Source organism: Cupressus sempervirens, chromosome 5 (assembly GCF_028749045.1).
Source record: "Cupressus sempervirens isolate cs-2001-9-10 chromosome 5, ASM2874904v1, whole genome shotgun sequence".
Taxonomy (NCBI): domain Eukaryota; kingdom Viridiplantae; phylum Streptophyta; class Pinopsida; order Cupressales; family Cupressaceae; genus Cupressus; species Cupressus sempervirens.
In genome coordinates this window covers 634,636,884-634,656,181 of record NC_143122.1, presented here as the reverse complement: position 1 = coordinate 634,656,181, position 19,298 = coordinate 634,636,884, and the positions used below count along the sequence as shown (strand labels likewise).

Sequence of the window (19,298 nt, the reverse complement as noted above, 5' to 3'; positions counted from 1 at the left end):
GAACAATAGCTATAGACTTTTGCTTACCCTTATGATCCTTAAACCACTTTGGTTTCAACTCTGGATGCAATTTCCAACACTTTTCTTATGCATGTCCTTTCTTCTAACAATGCAAACATGTAGGCTTGTCACCTTCCTCTTTCTTTACTGTGGCTGCCTTCTTTCCTTTCTTGATGCTATCAGGGGAAGAAATTTCCTTCTTAGAACTGAAACTTATGTTTCCTCCACCTGCTTCAATATGAGTCGCTTGAACACATACTTCATCAAATTTAGAAGGACTAAACATCGATATCGTATGCTTCAAATATGAATGCATTCCACCTATATACTTTAATAAAGTATCTTGTGTATAAAGAGGAATTCCAAGAGTTAATGCCTTCTTCCTAAACACCTTTGTATACTCTTGCATAGACTGCCCTTTACCTTACCTTAGATTTTGCCAATCCATAATGGCTTGTTGCATATAACCCAACAGATAAAACTGTTTCTTCAGAGCAGAAGTAAATTCATACCAAGATGAGATGATTTTACCATGTGCAGCAAGATCATCCTGGATCTTACTCTCTCACCAAACTAATGTGGTACCTCCCATTCTGAGAGTAGCTAGCTGGATTTTGGAAGAATCATCCAAAATCTTTTGAACCCTGCAGTACACTTCAATCTACTTAAGCCAATTATCCAGTTTCTCTACATCCAATTCACCACTATATACAAGCAAATCAAACTTAACATCCAGTTTTAACAAAGGCACATTAACATGCTTAGGTTTCTTTGAAGAATAAGTAAACAAAGAAGATGAAGAAGAGGAAGAAGAAGATGGAGAAGATTGAGACGAAGGTTAAGGAGGGTCACTACCACCTCCTACTCCTTTACCTTTTGCATCTTCTGATGAGGATTTTGCTTCCTCCTTCTTCTTAGCTTTATTCACTTTCCTCAAATATTGTTCATGTCTCTCTTGGAGAAGAATGTCGACCAAAGCCTTTAACTCCACAAAAGATCTTTCGAATGCTTCTGTATCAAAATCAAGAAAATTCTATTCAGATGCCATCTCTGATCGAGGAAAAGTCCTTCTTTTCCCAATTTCTGGATTGAACTCTTCAAGTTCACCTTCTCCTTGTTTTAATCTCAACCTGGTTAACATTCACCACCTTCAATTTCTCTGCAAAACAAGCTCTGATACCAAACTTGATCTGATTTAGGACTTACATGATTATGACTTAATCCTAACAATGAGATATAAGTTCCCAATCCTTGCAATAAATGCGTGGTTATGTATTTTAAACCATTGAAATTACAAGAAGATTAATGCTTTAAACACTTAAAATTAACAATGTGTTTAATAACATAAAATAAAGAACATAACTTAAAAAAATGAGAGAAATAAGAAAGAGATAGAAGAGACCCAAATGATTTGATAATGAAGTTCATCCGATTAGGACTAGGTCTCCGAGTCTACTTCTCAATTTGGGAACCATTTTATTAATGTTGCTAGGCAAAACACACCTTCTTACAACATCCAAGCTTCAACCTTTATAGTCTCTCTCTTTTGCACTTGAAGTTAATAACTTCATGCTTACAATAATCTCTCACCCACAAACTCTCTCAAGAATTATAAAACTTCTCCCAAGAGAAAATTTTCCTTCCAAGCTCTAATTGAAGAATGCCTTTACAAAAGGACTACACCCCTTTTTATATATGATTTTTATATAAAAATGGCTTAAAACCATATAACCATCACCATAATTACATAGCCCAATTTGAAATAACAAAATAACCCTCTTAACTCCCTCATAACAAATTACATTTTTGTTTAACCCCTTTAGCCTTTTTATTATTTTGGCCTTTACTAATTTTTGGGGTTAAAAGTTATAACAAGATGACAAAAACCCTTATTTTAAATAATGGGTAGGCTATTTGTTGTGGGTATATAACAATTCTTCCTTGAACATCAACTATATTATAAATAGCCCATTGGTTGGCCTTACTTTTAGGAGGGAAATGGTTGAGAGTTCAACCCCCATCAACTAATTCCTTTAATTCGAATTAAATAATTATTTGAATTTAAATTTGAATTTTTTCCCTCTCTTTTAAATTTTATGATGTCATGCTGACATCATTAGAATCCACACTTTTACCTAAACTTCAAACCATCATAACTTTCACATTCGATCTTCGTTTTTGACGAAACGAACGCTGTTGGAAAGCTTTCATCGTGCTATTCATTTTGAAATCCATTGTTGACCACTTTCAAGATGGTCTAATTTTGCCCCTTATCTAGCCCTCTGGTCTACCCATTGACTAGAACTTTGATCGAGCGTAACTATTGCATACGAGCTCCTTTTTCGCCTATTCAAGTTGTGTCGAGTTCCATTCTCTAAGCTCTTTGTAGTGATGCTGAATTTGAGAGATTATTAGACTATTGAATTTTTGGCCTTCTAGATCCACCTAGATCAATGCTTTTGATTCTGATACTCTATATTTACAATGAATTATGTAGTAGAAAGGATGATCAAGAAACGTGGAAGAAGGAAAATAAGCAAGAACAGGTACTTTATGATGTTATAGATATTATATTGGAGGTTATTTTTGATGTCGCTTTGAACGAGAAAACTCCAATCCTGGAACAACTTGTGTGAATAATGGAGAAGCTCAATGAACCTGATGTGGACACCCAAGCCAAATCGATGGCAAGAAAATAGAAGAAATCTGAAAATAAAGTGCTAGACAAGGCTGCTCAAGTTGTTGTCATGCAACAAGTGGAATTGTCCACTAGCGTTATTGAGTTGGAAGCCTTAGTGCAAAATGTTCTTATATTACTTAGGAAGTTGTGTGATATACCATTCCTCACAAATGAAATCAAAGATAAATTGTAAAAAGTTAGTGTAGATATGAAAGCCAGTGCAGATGCACTTAATGTTGATCTTAATATATTGATACTACATTACTCCCAAGTTAGATTTGTAACATGATTTCATCATAAAATTTTACAAGAAGAAATAACATTAAGAGAAGAGATCAATGAAATCCAAGCACTTCTACAACCTCATCTTGAGATAATGTAGAATCATATAAAGATAGTGATCAATCTCATAGTTTTCCTCAACGTAATCATTGCAAATCATATGACTATTTGAACAACTAAGTTAAGGATTAAGAAGAAAATAATTGAGTTGTTAAAGACAAACTAGGATAACACCATGGTTATCATGTTAAAGAATCATCAATCTTTTCATGATCACTATGGATTACATCCTAAGTAAGTATTTTAATTTGTGTTGTTATTTGACATAAGTGTCGAAAAAGGGGGACATGTGTCTATTGAGATAGGGGGAGTATATGTGTATATATGTATGCATTATGAGAATGTGTACTTCAATGTAAGGAGTTATTAGGATAAGGAGTTATAAGGAGGAGATATAAGGGATGAAACTGTAAACAAAAGAGTTTGGAAAAAGATTTGGCAAAACAGATGTTATATTGAGGAAGTATATATGTATGGGGAGTTCTAATTTTTTTGAGTTATTTCTCAGATAATGTTTTTTCCACTAATGTCAAAGGGGGAGATTGTTACTCATAAGATACCTTCATATTGTCATTAGTGTCAAACAATTAATTATGAAGGAAGAAGATATTGGTCGGTGAACACTATCACTGAGTTATAATGTATTTCCCAAACATAAGGAAAGAGATAAGAATATGTTTTCTAGTTATAACTGAGCTTACCACACATCAAGTACTTCAATACTTATCGAGCACATAAGTTACCAAGAATTTCAACCATAACTGAGTTTAAAGGACATCGAGTGATAGCATAACTTCCTAGCAGAAATTGAGTATACGATGAGTTGTATAGAGGGAACACAAATATTTACAAGGGCACAAAATTTGATGTAAAATAAACCCACTCAGAGAGAAACATGATTTACATAGATCGAGGTAAAGATTTGGAAAGATTCATTGGTAAATGTGCAATGTCTATTTATGATTTCAAGGCACATAAGGCCAATGAAATAAAAAAAAGGAAAAAGTATGGGATAACGATTATTCTATATTGTTGATTTCGATCAGTGACATATTCTAGAGAATTCCAAGACACTAATTATGCTAGAAATCATAAGAGGCAAAAAGAAAACTATTTAAAGACCTACTGACACAATTTAAAGTTGTTGTTGAGATGAGATTTGTTGTTATTGTTAATGTTATGTTGAGAAGGGGATAAACATAGATAACATTACTTTTACTTTCAAGTATTGTGGTTAATGGTTTATCCTTACCAAGTTGAGAAAAGAACAAAGACATTGTAGATTTTGTTTAAAGGTTAAAGGTTTAAAAGGATACTAATGCAAGAGCATCGAGCTTGGATTTTTGAGGACCTTATGGTTTGCACAATTGGGGATGTATTCAAGGCATATTGGGAAAACTTTTCCTAAGTGTGCATAGAGTTTGGACTCATTGTCCTTGAGTTAGAGCCATTTTAGTGGTTGTTCATAACATGTTCCTATTTTACTAGTAGATTTTAGAGGTTGTATTTGTGAGCTTCAATCTATGGGAGTTGGTGTGTGTGCTCTTGGATTTGGATCATTGGCTAGCACATAGAACTATGTCTAAGTGCACGTATTTTGATGTGGTCCTATGAGCTAGTTGTGCATTTTAAACTTGGGCCTTGTCCTAAGTATTTAATTTTATGTCATGTATTTAATGTTTGTTGCCAAGATGACTTGTGTCTTGAAGGGTGCATTTAATGTAGGTTCATTTAATTAATGTAATTGGCTAGGTCGACCTGTGGCTTGGTTTAGTATAAGTAGAGGGTCTTGTGGAGTCTAGAGTTATTGTCATTCAACATGGAGAAGGAGTAGTTAGGAGGAGAAAAGTGTAGCCAAGCTAGTAGCTAAGTGTGGGATTGGGAAACAAGAAGGTTGCTTGGTGGCTTGCAAGCACTAGTTAACATTCTTCTTACAGATTGCAAATCTAGGATAGCTAGTGGATTGGACCTTGTGAGATCTTGTTGAACTTTTATTGTAATTGTTGATTTATTTGGCCATAACCAAGAAGGCCTTACAACCCGATACATTGCACGTAATCAATTGTTTTATGAATACAGAGTTGAGTTTGGTATTATATCTTGTGTTGTGTTTCCACTGTGTGGTTAATTTTTGGGGACTAGGAAAACTCCTTTGGGGATTATCCAACCTTGCACTACATCAAGTGGTATCAAAGGAAAGGTTGGATTTGGTTGATTTATTATAGAGGGGTTGCGAAGATCTTGGAAGATTCTTCCAAGAAGATTGTACCCTGGGTTGATTGCAAATATTTGTAATATAGTGGAGATTAGGATTAATGAGATGATGTCTTGGGTGGACGCTGTTGTGGATGTTTCTTGGTCTAAATGAGTAATGAACCAAATAAAGAAGTTGTGTGTTATTGGAGCTTAAGTCTACCGATATGGAAGCAAGTTGTTTGGCTAGTTAAAAAACTTGTTTGAGAGAGAAAAAGGGCATTACAAGGTTGAGGTGGAGGTTGATTTTGTTGATTAGTTTGTGGAGTCTAATGCAAAACCTATAGAGCAACTTGTGGCTATTGCTGATGATATCTCTAACCTTGTTGTTGTTGGGATGAAGATTTGTTTTAATGATCAATTGGCTCAGTCTGACATGGTAATTGTAGAGCACTTGGTTGTGAATAATCATGTTGCATATATGTTGAGTTGGATTTTGCTGATGTGGTTGGGGATCTACATGATACTAAAGATTCTTGATTTCCTAATGGTTGAAATGACTGGGGATTTGCATGTTTCTCTTAGTATGGATTTGGGATTACATGCTGTTGACTTGGTTTTGGAGTTACATGATGTTGATGACATGGATTTCATATTGGAGAATGTTATTATTGCTAGTTGTGATCAGTTGTACGAATTATTGGTGAAGCATTACATTCAATTTGTTCTTAGGAGTGAGCATGTTGATTGGGTTGCTAAGATTCATTCGATTCAAATGTTTGAGTGGATGAAGCATAGATGGTTGAGTTTTAGATTTGTTCTCTTGTCCTTGATGGAATGGAAGCCTTTGGTGAAGATGAAGTTGGTTGTGGAAATTTCTTCGGGCATCAAAGTATGCAACATACTTTTCTATCTACTTAGGATTCTGATGCAAGAACATCGAGCTTGGATTTTTGTGGACCTTATGATTTGTGCATTTGGGGATGTGTTTGAGGCATATTGGGAAACCTTGTCCTAAGTGCACATAGAGTTTTGAGTCATCGTCTTGGATTTGAAGCTATTTTAGTAGTTGCTCATAAGGTGTTCCTATTTTACTAGCAGACTTTGGAGGTTGCATTCATGAGCTTTGATCCATGGGAGTTGGCATGTGCTATTTGATTTGGATTGTTGGTTGGCATGTGGAACTATGTCTAAGTGCACATATTCTTATGTGGTCTTATGAGTTAGTTATGCATTATAAACTTGGGGCATGTCCTAAGTATTTAATTTTATGTCATGTATTTAATGTTTGTTTCCAAGCTGACATATGTCTTGAAGGGTGTATTTAATGTAGGAGTATTTAATTAATGTAATTGGCTAGGCCAACCTATGGCCCGATTTAGTATAAGTAGAGGGTCTTGTGGAATCTAGATTATTGTCATTTAGCATGGAGAAGGAGTAGCTGGAAGGAGTGAAGTGTACCAGAGCTAGTAGCTAAGTGTGGGCTTGCGAAACAACAAGGTTTCTTAGTGGCTTAGGAGCACGAGTTGACATTCTTCTTGGAGTTCTCCACCAAGTTGCACATCTAGGCTAGCTAGTGGTTTCGATCTTGCAAAATCTTGCTATAATTTTATTGTAATTGTTGATGTATTTGGCCATAATCAAAAAGGCCTTATAGCCCAACACATTGCATGCAATTAGTTGTTTGATGAAAAAAGAGTTGAGTTTGGTATTGGATCTTATATCTTGTTTTGTTTTTCCACTTTGTGGTTGATTGTTGGGGCTAGGACATCTCCTTTGGGGATTCTCTAGCCTTGCATTGCATCAAATACTAATTCACCACCCCCCCACATCCTGCCTTTCCTAAATAATCCAACATCAGTAATGGGGACAATCACCTCCTTGTGACAAAGTCCTTTCCACATGCACAAAGTTCTTGCCACCTTCCCTATAATTTAGTGGATGGTCAAACCACCTCACTTATTCAAAGGTGACTCATAGGACACTTGTACCAAGAGTTCCAATGAGGATTGAGTCTCACCGCTCTTCTCTCAAAAGGTCTTTGTGAGATGGATGACACATGACTTCCCATTCTACTTCAAATTCCTTTGTGTCAAGGTGAGAGGAACATAACTCCTATACTTCCTCTCACATCCCAACCACTCACCCTTTGCTCTCCATTCCTCCAAACAAGTCAATCTCAACCCTCCACTTGTCTAACTTTCTCTCACAACCATTGGATTGTGATACCTAGGCTAGGGTCTCCCAAAAGTCTATAAAAAGAGCTTCCATTTCCACAAGAAAGCTAATAGGTAACTCTTGAGCAATAGGAAATCATAAAATTTTTGAGCAGTTACAAGCATTCTAGCATTTTTAAAAGCAAATCATCATATAGAAACTTTGATTATATTATGACTCCATCTAATTATCCCAATCATGTTTCACCCATCCTTTCATAATGCATTATAGGATTTGCGTTCTAGTAATTGCATTGGAATCACTTAAATCTCCATAACCTTGAAGCATCTCGAAGAAGGAACTGGTTCAAATCCAAGGGCTCACCAAATCAAGAACTCGAAAGTAGGAGGAAAATGAATTAAAATTTTGTGGTCTTACATTACCATAATCCCCCAATCATAATTTTGTAATTTGACAAAAGATTACAAGATGCATAAAATAAATCATAAAGATGTCCTGAATAATGTCCACTGTTTAGAAATCACAACAAGAAGGTGACGAGAAATCCCAAGGCCAAGAAATATGAGGTGGATAAGGGGATGGAGACAGAGGAGGAAAAAGACCTTACTGCCCCTACCCCTTTGGCAACTAAGAAAAAGTCATTCAACAATAGGCATGGCCCTTCTAGAGCTAGGAAAATTATGAAGGAAGAAGGCAAGGAAATAGAGAAAGACAAGCAAAAGTTTGTCACCCCCAAGTCCACTAAGAAAAGATATTAGAACTAAGAAGGTTATTAGGGAAGTCACTAAAGACATCTCTAAGGGTGCAGGCTGAAATACTCCTTGTTTTGAGAAGAAAGTATGGGAAAAATGCCAATATTATGAATGACTCCCTAGGTGCTGAAGTGAGAAGAGAGGGAAATGGTTAGAAGGGTAAGGGAAATGTCCATATTTAATAGACCATGAAAGCTTTGTGGATCATTATATGACCATCTCACCATCTATTTCTTAAGAATCAAGCATGGCTCTAAGGAGGTTTATTCTCCTCCTCATTACAAGAGGAAAGTGGGGGCTTCTTCTATGGAATTATCTATTGAAGGCTTTGCTAACAAAAGGGAGGTTACTCTTGGGGTGCTACAAACACCTAAAGCCAACTCCTTGTATATGTTCAAGGTGATGAGATGGCCCTTTCTTGAGATTAAAAGTCTAAACCTAAAATATTGTGCCCTATCAACCAAGGTGGAAGAGATGTAGACTACTACTAGATATAAAGATACCTAGGTGGCCACAAAGCTTGATCTTTCCTATGCATAGTGGACCTATGGCGAGAAAAAGTTGGTGATGAGCTATATGTTAGCAAAGTCCAATGCTAGAGCATTGCTAGAAGACAAGCTGGGTAATCTAAACTAGAAGGTGGACAATCCTGACACTACTCTTAGGAAGATTTTGAAAAACTGTCACAACAACATAAAGGTCTCCATGGAGAATATGAGAGCCTTAATCATTAGGCTAGAGTCTTTTCACCAGGAGAAGACTATTGTAAATCATGAGTAGGAGGGTGAGGCTTTTGCTAGTGATATTCAATGTCTAGGAAAAAGAGAAAGAGCTAGCATGAAAAAAAAGGTTGTTCCTATACCTTAGGATATTCAAGAGCTAAAGAATTTTGCTAAGAAAATGAGCCAACTACAAGAAGAGGTCACAAAGACCTTGGAAACTTGGGTTATCAATCTCTCTTTACAGTTACTTTTGGTTCTTTTTTTTGTTGTATGTCTACTAGGTGGGGGTTGGTATTGTTTAATCTTTGTCTCTCTCTCTTTTTTTTTTTTTCCAATTTTTATTTTGTTGGGTGCTATTAATGTTCAATCTATTGTAATCTCTTTGTAAAGGGTTTCAGGTCCCTTCAAAATCCATTTTTGCATTAATAATAAAAAATATTGTAAAAGTATAACACATGATATATGAGATTCAATCCATGATTAGTCAAAAAGATTTAATATAATCTTTGATCTATAACCCACATAATTGATTTTAGAAACTATATAATTTTGAAATTTGATTCACCAATTTCTCTACTATTTATTGACAATAAAGGATTGTAAGTATTTAAGAGGGTAAGTTGTGGTCAATCAACTCCAGAAAGACTAACTTTATAATCCTAGATAAGTGCTACTAAACAAAATAAACATGCATATTGATCTAGATGTGAATTTTGATACGATTGTGCAATTTTTAGTGATTCAAATCTAATTGTTCCATACATTCCTAAGACTATTATGAGTAAACATTAAGATACTTGATTTCTCTAGTTTAATGTTTAAAATTTCAAATGAACGTGTTTAAATATAAAATTATAACAAATTGTATTGCACAAATATATGTTAAATTTGACGAGTTATTAAAAAATAGAATTCGATAAATAGAATTAATAAAAATAAATAAAATTTTAGACCGCACCCACACCCACACCCACATCATGTAAGATTGATCAAATATAAAATTGTAAAATTTCATGATAAAAATAAAAATAATAATGATAATAATAATCATAAACAAAGTAATATCCAACAAGAGACACACTGCATCAAAGTTCCTGCCAATAGTTAGGAAAGAAGGAAATTAGAGAGTAAAATATATGAAGAGAGAGTTAAAAGAGATATATTCATTGTAATAGTTAGAAAAGAAGGAAAATGGAGATTTATATATATCAAGACAGATTGAAAAGAGAGATAATGATAATAGAGATTTATAGATAGAAATGAAGGATACAAAGGATATGAAGAGATTTAAAAGAGAGAGAATGACATGTTATTTTAAGGACACTAAATAGAGATAGTTGGAAGAGAATTAAAAAAATAAATTAAGGATTATGTTATTTTAAGAAATATTTAAATGACAATTATAAAATTGAGTTAAATCAATGAAGTATTTGTTTCTACATTTTCTAATATAAATTCAAATATTAAATTTTAAAAAATAAATTGTTGACTACTTGATCCAAATCAACAAAAGAGTTAGTAATTTTGAAGAACACTATTAATTTTACAAATTTTAAAATGCAAAAAAGAATTAAAACAAAATTGGAAAAACTAGCTAGTTAAACATAGTGTGAAAAATGTTAGCATTTTATGATTGACAAAAGTAAGGAACAATGTAAAACTAATAAATATATTTAAAATAGAAAATATAAACATTTAAAACTAAATTTATTTATTTTTGTAACAAAATTTATAAATATTTTTAGTAAAAATATATCAAATAATTATATTCTTAAAAATATACTTTTGTTATTTATTAATTTAATTATAATTTAGAATAAAAAATTATTTTGAAAATTAGAATAAAATAATTTTAAATTATTGTGAAGAAAAAATTAAATAAATGTATTTTATAATGATATGATAATTATATTTTAAGTAAGATTTTAAATAAACTTAAACTTACAAGATGTTAAAAACAATAGATTAATATATTTACAATCTTTGGTAAGAAAAATGATTTAGTTATTATTGTTGATTAGACATTCATTTATGTCTTAGAGAGTGAGGTGGAAGATAAAATAATTATTTTTGAAACTCTAATTAATTTGTCACAATTGTGAAAAAGATAAAGCTATCATTAATGCATGACATCATTGTGTTGGAAAAATAAATATGTGAATTTTTGTAAAGGAAAATTAATTTTTCTCCCTACCAAAAATTAATTTGTAAATATGTGAATTGTCATAGTTCCTGCCTAATGCATAATGGTTGTAGAGGTGTAGATGAGTGAGAAAAAGGTTAAATAGTTCTAAATTAACATTGTGAATGCATTAATTTTTTCCTAAAAATGCACTTGTGATTTGATAGGATGACTCATATTTTGTTGTTAAATTCTCATCCTAGAAATGCACTTGTGATCTAATAGGATGGTTCATATTTTGTTGTTAAGTTCTCGTGTTATATTATTATATCTTTGGGCATTTAAGCCCAAGAATAAGAGGCCAAAGTCCTTGATATGACATTAAGTACTTAATATCATACTATGATCAATAAATATGCTTTAGACAAATTTGCACCTTCTACATTGACAACTTAAAATATGTACAATGAGGAAAGCTATTCATACCAATATTTAAATTATAGAACTTGAAGAAGTGATGAAACATTTGGAGTATCACATTATATGTTTAAGCATGTTATGCTTGGTACTAGAGAACCATAAGTAGTTGGAAAAACTCTCCCAACTATGTATTATTCTCATCTTGATTATCAAATGGAAGTCGCACTGTTTTCAATCATTAGATAGAGATAAATAGTAGTATAGAACAATAACAATATAAACATATATGGAAAGGAAAAAATGATAAATAATATAGATGAAGAAGAGGAAGAGAGATAAAATAGTAAGATAGAGTGATACCGACATAAGTTGTGTGTGTGTGAGAGAGAGAGAATTAATTATAATTATTTTTATTAATAAAACACATAGTCAAAATAAAATCATGGTTATGATAAAAAATAAAAATATATTATATTTTAATTAATGAAACTAAGAATTTAATTTTTATATTAAAACTTACATTTGTATAAGAAAAAATGAAATGTATTGAAATATAAAAATATTTTATAAGTAAAACTAATTGTTTAATTTTACACAATTAGAGTAGGTTCACTATTTAATATTTTGTATTTCCAATTTTTTTATAAAATTAAGTAATTTTTAATTATAAAATAATATTTATATAATTTAATATGTACATTTGTAAATAATAAATAAATGTAATACATATAAATTTGATATAAATTTGATGTTGATGAATAAATATGATGTAATAAATAAGAAATAGAATATAACTATTTAATCTTAATACATAGTTTATAAAAACTTAATAATAATTTATATATTTTATAGAATTAAACTGTTTCTTTTTTGTGGTTATTTTCTTTAGTATGATTTTTTTTTTTGATTGGTAAGAGGCCAAAGCCATGATTAATTATTGTGTTATGATTAAATTATTATTATTTATTAAGCGCTTGAGTAGATTTGAACCCAAGACCTCTCGAGGCTCACAATTTACCATTGTGTTGTAGGCTCTTGCCTTTTTAGTATTTTTTTTGATTTAAATATAATAAATAATTCAATATTAAAATATATATTTAAATTTTAAACATATTTAAACTAAATGATAAATTGTTTAAATAAATAATAATAATAATAAATGATATAATTTATAAATTGTAACACTTATCAATTATACATATTACAAACACTATTATAAAATATAATTAGAAAATAATATTGTTTAATTTATTTTTATAAAAGTAAAATAATAGTAATAATTTAACTATTTTTATTAAAAAATCAAAGTTTTAAAAAAATTAGAAATTCAAATACAAAGATATAACATAACTATTTTTATTAAAAAATCAAAGTTTTAAAAAAATTAGAAATTCAAATACAAAGATATAACATATTGAAATTATATTGCTATTGAGAATTAATATTGATTAGACATATTGTGTGAGGTGGAAGATAAAATAATTGGAAAAAATAAATAAATCTTATCACCTTGTCATAAATGTGGAAAAAATAAAGTTGTAATTAATGCATACATGAAATTGTTAGAAAATATTTGTATTTTTGTTAGAAAAAAATTAATTTTCTCCTCCACCAAAAATAATATGGACAAATAAAATGAATGTAAAATATAATTTATAAAATAATAAAAAATAAGAAAAAGATATAAACATTTGAAATTTCATATAATCTTTTAAATTCTTTGATTTGATTGGTTAGTGTTAATGTGATATTAGCATGACATAAATGCATAAATATTCCTACGATGCGCAGAAACTAATAATAATACAAACTTCACTTTCACTTAAATAAAGTAATATAAATATCCAATAATATATACACGCTTAAATAAAGAAATCTTTGAGTTAGTAGACATTTAAAAATCTTCAAGAAGATTCCAAGTAAGCAACGACATCCGCAACACATCTTGCAAAAACTGAAAATACATCACACGTTGGATATGTGGCAACGTTCTGAATTGATACGATGCTGCCTGCTCTGTGAGAAGCAAAGGTCTCTCATACATGGCGACTCGCGGACTTCGATCGTTGGTAAGGCGGAAGTAATTTAACTTACAAATCGAAATCCCTGGACTCGGAGAATCAGACCGTCCTACAAACCAAGGAATCAACTGAACAAAATTTAGGGCTTAACCTTTTGTAACAGATCATTGTGAATAACAACAGAAATGAAACTGGTACGCAAGGACATTACTCCACAGGGTCCTGGGACTGCCAAGGTAGGAGAATTTCACCTTCTAGCCATGTTCTTTGTTTTGTGCAATTGTATACTTGAATGAGTTATTATAGCCATATTTTTTTTGTTTTACTCAGTTTTAAAATTGATTGACGTATTAAAACTTAATTGCAATTGCTTTCTCAGCTTGTGCCAGAGGAAGCTGATGATCTATGGCACGTATACAATCTTGTTTCCAAAGGTGATAAGGTTGTGGCAAACACTGTCAGGTGCGATATTATTATTTGTATGCGTTTCTATTACTTGCCCATTTTGAAAATTTAATTTGGTCGAATTCACTCGAGTTGTGTTTTTTATGTTTTCATTTTCTTTTAAACTTTCAGAAAGGCTGTTGTTGTGTATTGGGAAGTTTTATTTCCCATGCAGAGTCCAATGGTATTCAGCGGGCTGTTAGAAGTGAAAAATTGGGACCTGACCTTTATTCCCTTTCTTAAGGGACCAATTCAGAACGTGGTTAGCTTATTGCTCTGTTGCGTTACACTGTTCCGGACTAGTGAATGTACTCGATTCTCGATATTTCATAACCGCAAATACCCATGTTTAAATATTTTACCTCGACTGCCTACATTTTTAACATTTAATGACATCACATAGCTATATTTCTGTATGGGAGTTTCCAGTACCCCCTTTACCATTCCTTTGGGAACATGATTTCTCTCTTATCATGAGAGTAGATCAAAGAGTGTACTAGAACACACTCAGCCTTTGCAAAAGATCTTCATCCATCGCATGAACTTTGAAAATCTCACTTACATTAGATATGCCTATATTTGTTCGAGAAACAATGGCTCTTAGCCATTGTAATTTAAGTAAGGAATCATGCATGCATGCCATGAAATTCCAAAATGCACACTAAGGAAACCACACTTTTGCTAGTATTCACTAGGCGTAAATTATGAGTATTTTTAGATAGGCTGAGACCTTGAGATTATTATGATAATAGATAGCTTCTATTATTTTTTAATGGTTTTATTTGTAATCTATTGTAAATATTAGAATGTTTCTAAAGTATTTTACCAATTACTTCGTAATATGGGTATTTGAGCTAATTTTTTCGAAAAATTTATAATTTCTCTTGGAAAATTATTTGTTTAAATTTTTCGAGATTACTTTTTCTGAAAAATTCGAGGGCAAAATATCATCTTTTTTTGCAGAACCCGTCTAGGGTTTCAGATGATTTTTCTCTGATCACTTTTTCTTGGCAGCAAATCTGTGTGTTTGGTAGCAAACTCTGCAAACAAAAATCGTGGGCTTCCTTCAAATCGCTGGTACTCTGTAACACGATTTCAAGCTGTTTTCTCTTAAAATCATGCCTGATTGTCTTCCAACATTTTTTGACGGGATCTGTAGTTTGTTTGTGGCCATTATTTGCAATATTTGACGTTGTCTAGGGTTTCCAAACCCTCTGTTTGTTATCAGCACCCAAAATCAGCCATTTTTCTCTGCTAAATCTGTCATTTTCCAAGCTTTTTTGCAGCCATAGCCATTTCTGTTCGAAACCCTAATTTTCTGTAGCGGATCAATTTTTTTTACAGATGCTTAGTGAGCTTTTCGAGAGCTCAATTAGGTTGTCGTCCGTTTTTCTAGGTGCCTCAATTTTCGAGCCAGCAGATCCAGAATTTGACAACACATTCCTTTTGGGTTTTTTGAGCTCTCTTTTTTGGGTATCTCTTCATTTTCTCTAGGTCTTCCATTTTTTTGCCTCAAAGTATATGCCTTCACAGATTTTCATGCTTTTCACTAGAAAATGTGCTATGGTATCTTTAACTAATAGTCTACTCGAGGGTAATTCAGAATTCAATGGTCGGAATTGTGGCACATGGAAGTAGCGAATACTAACAATCTTTGAATATCAAAATACTAATCAGATTGTTTTGGGTGTTACACGACATCTGATTGTAGTTGGTATTGATCAAAATACACGAGATCAGAATAATCGGGAAGTGACTTCTCAAATTATCTACAGCTAATGATCGGCTCCCTTAGATTCCATCCGACAAGACACTGCCGAGATCTGGGTGCATCTCAAGAAACTTCATGAGATTTTTGACAAAAGCAGAGCCTTCTTTCTCAAGAACACTTTATTTTCTATTATCATGGATGAGTGGACATTTCTCCAGGAACACTTGAATAGGATTTAGGAAATCCATGATCAGTTGCTTGCCATTGGACACAAGATGGAGGAAGAGGACATTGTGTTCATAACCCTCAGAACTTTACCCAAGTCCTACGTTCATTTTTTCGAGACTCTCAACATCACTTTTACTGGTGTTGATCTAAAATTCACAGATCTCTGTACACTTTTGCTTCAGCAAGATTAGTGGAAACAACAGTTTGGTAGTAGCTCTAGCTCCACCTCCACAGAGAAAGCCTTTGTTGCTAAATCCTTTTAGAAGTATAAAGGCAAGTATCAACATTCTTCTCAACATAAGTTATTTTCTTCAGCTATAGAAGGCTCTAGGAAAAATAAAATTCAATGCAACTGTTGCCACAAGTATGGTCACATGAAGGTTGGATGTCGGAAATGCTTAGCTGCTCAATCTAAGTAATTTGGTTCGCAACCCAAAGCAAATAGTGCAAAGCACATTGAGCAAACATAATTTGCCTTTCACGCCTTCATGGCTAAAGGACCTGCAGATCATGTGAAGTCATTTGTTTGGTACATTGATCTAGGTGCCTCTTGTCATTTCACACACTGCAGAGACTGGTTCACTGACTACCAACCTTATTCAGAGTTTATTATTTTTGGAGCTGGAGAAGAGTACATTGTTGTCCGCAAAGGCAACATCTAGATTCAGTCTGCTGGGAGGAATGTCATTTTCTTTGATATGTGTACTACGTTCCAAGGATGGAACTAAATCTACTCTTAGTTAGTCAGTTGCTGCGACACACTCCACAATTGGATATCACCTTCAGTTTACATCAGTGTACCATCATTGATAGGGAAACTCAATCTATTGTTGCAATGGGTCTTAAGGATCATGGTCTTTTTAGACTTGCTAATTCTGGTGATTCTTGGGACTTAGCTATGGGTGCTCGACAGTCTTCTGTCATCACACTTTGGCATTAGCGGTATGGGCACTTAAATGTACATTATCTCTCTCAGCTTGCTCGAGAAGAGCATGTCCTCAAATTGCCAGAGATTCGGACTCAACAACTTGGAGTTTGTGATGCATGCCAGGCTTGGAAGCAACATTGCACACCTTTCACTAGTGATGATTCATGTCGAGCTTCTTAGGTACTTCAGCTTGTACATGCCGATATTTGCGGCCGTATGGCCACTCCTATTCTTAGTCCAAGTATTTTCTGTTTGTTGATGATTTCAATAGAAAAATGTGGGTCTATTTTCTTAAAAAGAAATCAGAAGCATTTACTGTATTTCAAAAGTTAAAACCTTTAGTTGAAAAAGAGTCTAGGAAATCTATTATTGCTCTTAGGTCAGACGATGGGGGGGTATTTTGTTCTAATGAATTCTCTAGCTTCTATGATACTCATGGCATTAAGCGCCAGTTAACCACACCCCACATACCACAATTGAACAATGTAGTTGAACGTTAGAACAAAACAATCATCGAGATGGCTCGATCCATGGTCGAACATAGACATGTTTCGAAGAAGTTTTGGGCAGAAGCAATTAACACTGTAGTTATCTTTTGAACCGGTCACCTATAGTGGCAGTCAAAGGTAAGATTCCCGATGCAAGCCCAGAATCAGTCACTTGAAGGTTTTTGGCTCTCTTGCTTTTGTTTGGATCCTTGATGCGTCATGCATTAAGTTGGATGCCAAGAGTAAAAAACTTATGCTTGCTAGATACACTAGTCGTCACAAAGCCTATCGCTTGATCAACACTAAGACATCTCGTCTCCTGTACAATCATGATGTAGTCCTTGATGAGCAGCAAGGACCATTCTTGCATGTTTCTTCTTTTCCTGATCCAGTAGACCAGCCTATGAAGGCTCATGATTTGAGATTTTAGCTTCCATTAGGTCCACTTGATGGGAGGGCTCCAATAGCTCCTACAGCTCCAATTATATCAATGATTCTTGTACAGACACCTTCGGCTTCTCCTGCACGATCACCTAGATATGCAGATGCTTCACTTGATTTTCATCCTGATTCTTCTGATGAGGAACTTGATCATAGAGCATATCTTGATAGTAATATTGGTTGTTCTCCTCTCCGGCCTAAATGGTGGGCTAAGACACTTGTTGATCTTTGAGACGATGAGCTGATTGATGGGAGAACTATTTGGAAAAAGAGAAAACCTATTAAGTCATTAACTTTTCTCTCATGGCCAATAGTCACAGTGTGTTTGAACCTCAAGCATATTCCCAAGCTAAAGGAATTTTAGAGTGGGAACAGGCCATGACATCTGAACACTAGAGCCTACTGAAGAATAACACTGGGATGAGTGACCTCCCTAGAAGTCCCAGTGCTTCACCTCTGTGAGCATCACCTAGATCCAATGAGTGTTAAGTGTTCCATTTATTCTCATGAGAGATGGATTTGTATGTGAATCACTACTCATGATAAATGGGTCAATGAGTTTGACTAAAAAACTACACAGTTAAATCCTAATAGCAATATCACAATTTGACTTGTGCTGGAAAATACCTCCTACTTATCAATTGCTGAGCTTAAGGGGCTTTCTAATGAATGGTTCATGAGGCACAATGCTTGGTGAAGGTTTTGCAAATGGGGTTACACGAGAGTGGGCTTCAACTATGGAGGAAACTCCGTAGTTAAGCGTGCTCGAGATGGAGTAGTACTGGGATGGGTGACCTTCCGAGAATTTGTGGTGCTTCACCTTTGTGAGCATCACTTAGATTCAATAAGTGTTAAGTGTTCTGTTTATTCTCATGAGAGATGGATTGGTGTGTAAATCACTACTCATGATATATAGGTCAATGAGTTTGACTCAAAAATGACACAGTTAAATCCTGATAGCAATATCACAATTTGACTTGCGGTAGAAATTACTTCCTACTTATCACTTGGGTCCTGTCTGATCTTCCACCAGGGAAGAAACCCGTTGGTTGCAAATGGGTTTACAAAATCAAATACAAATCTAATGGTACTTTGGATAAATACAAAGCTCGTTTAGTTGCAAAAGGATTTTCTCAGTATCAAGGCATTGATTATGAGGAGACCTTTGCTCCTATTGCAAAAATGAGCACAATCAGATTATTCCTAGCCATGGCAACACAGTTTGGCTTGAAGGTCCATCAGATGGACGTTGAGATTACTTTCCTGAATGGTGACTTACAAGAACAAGTCTACATGACGCAACCTCCTAGTTTTAAGGTTGCTCGTAAATAAGACTAGTTTCTTAGATTGGTGAAAGCTCTCTATGGTTTGAAGCAGGCCACTAGGGCATGGTACATGAAAATTGATGAGTACCTCAGTGATCAAGGCTTCCAGAGGAGTTCTTCAGACTCAAATCTGTACATCAAGACTATTGACGGTGACATCATCCTTTTGGTTATTTATGTGGATGATTTGATCATCATTGGCAGTTTGACATTTTTGATTAAGGGAATCAAACAAAATTTATGCCAATTTTTTGATATGACCGACCTTGCGCGCATGCATTATTGCCTAGATGTTGAGGTTTG

The 19,298-nt window shown here is 33.6% G+C and overlaps 1 protein-coding gene across 1 annotated transcript in view; it reads left to right on the top strand.

Annotated features, from left to right (window-relative positions):
• The first annotated feature begins 13,357 nt into the window (after positions 1-13,357).
• The window catches only part of PEL1 (Eukaryotic release factor 1 (eRF1) family protein), a 96,472-nt gene continuing 90,531 nt past the window's right edge, over positions 13,358-19,298 (top strand). The window contains exons 1-2 of the mRNA XM_089832151.1: positions 13,358-13,666; positions 13,810-13,892. Coding sequence (XP_089688277.1) covers positions 13,616-13,666; positions 13,810-13,892 — 134 coding nt within the window. The 5' untranslated portion in view covers positions 13,358-13,615. The remainder of the gene's footprint in view (positions 13,667-13,809; positions 13,893-19,298) is intronic.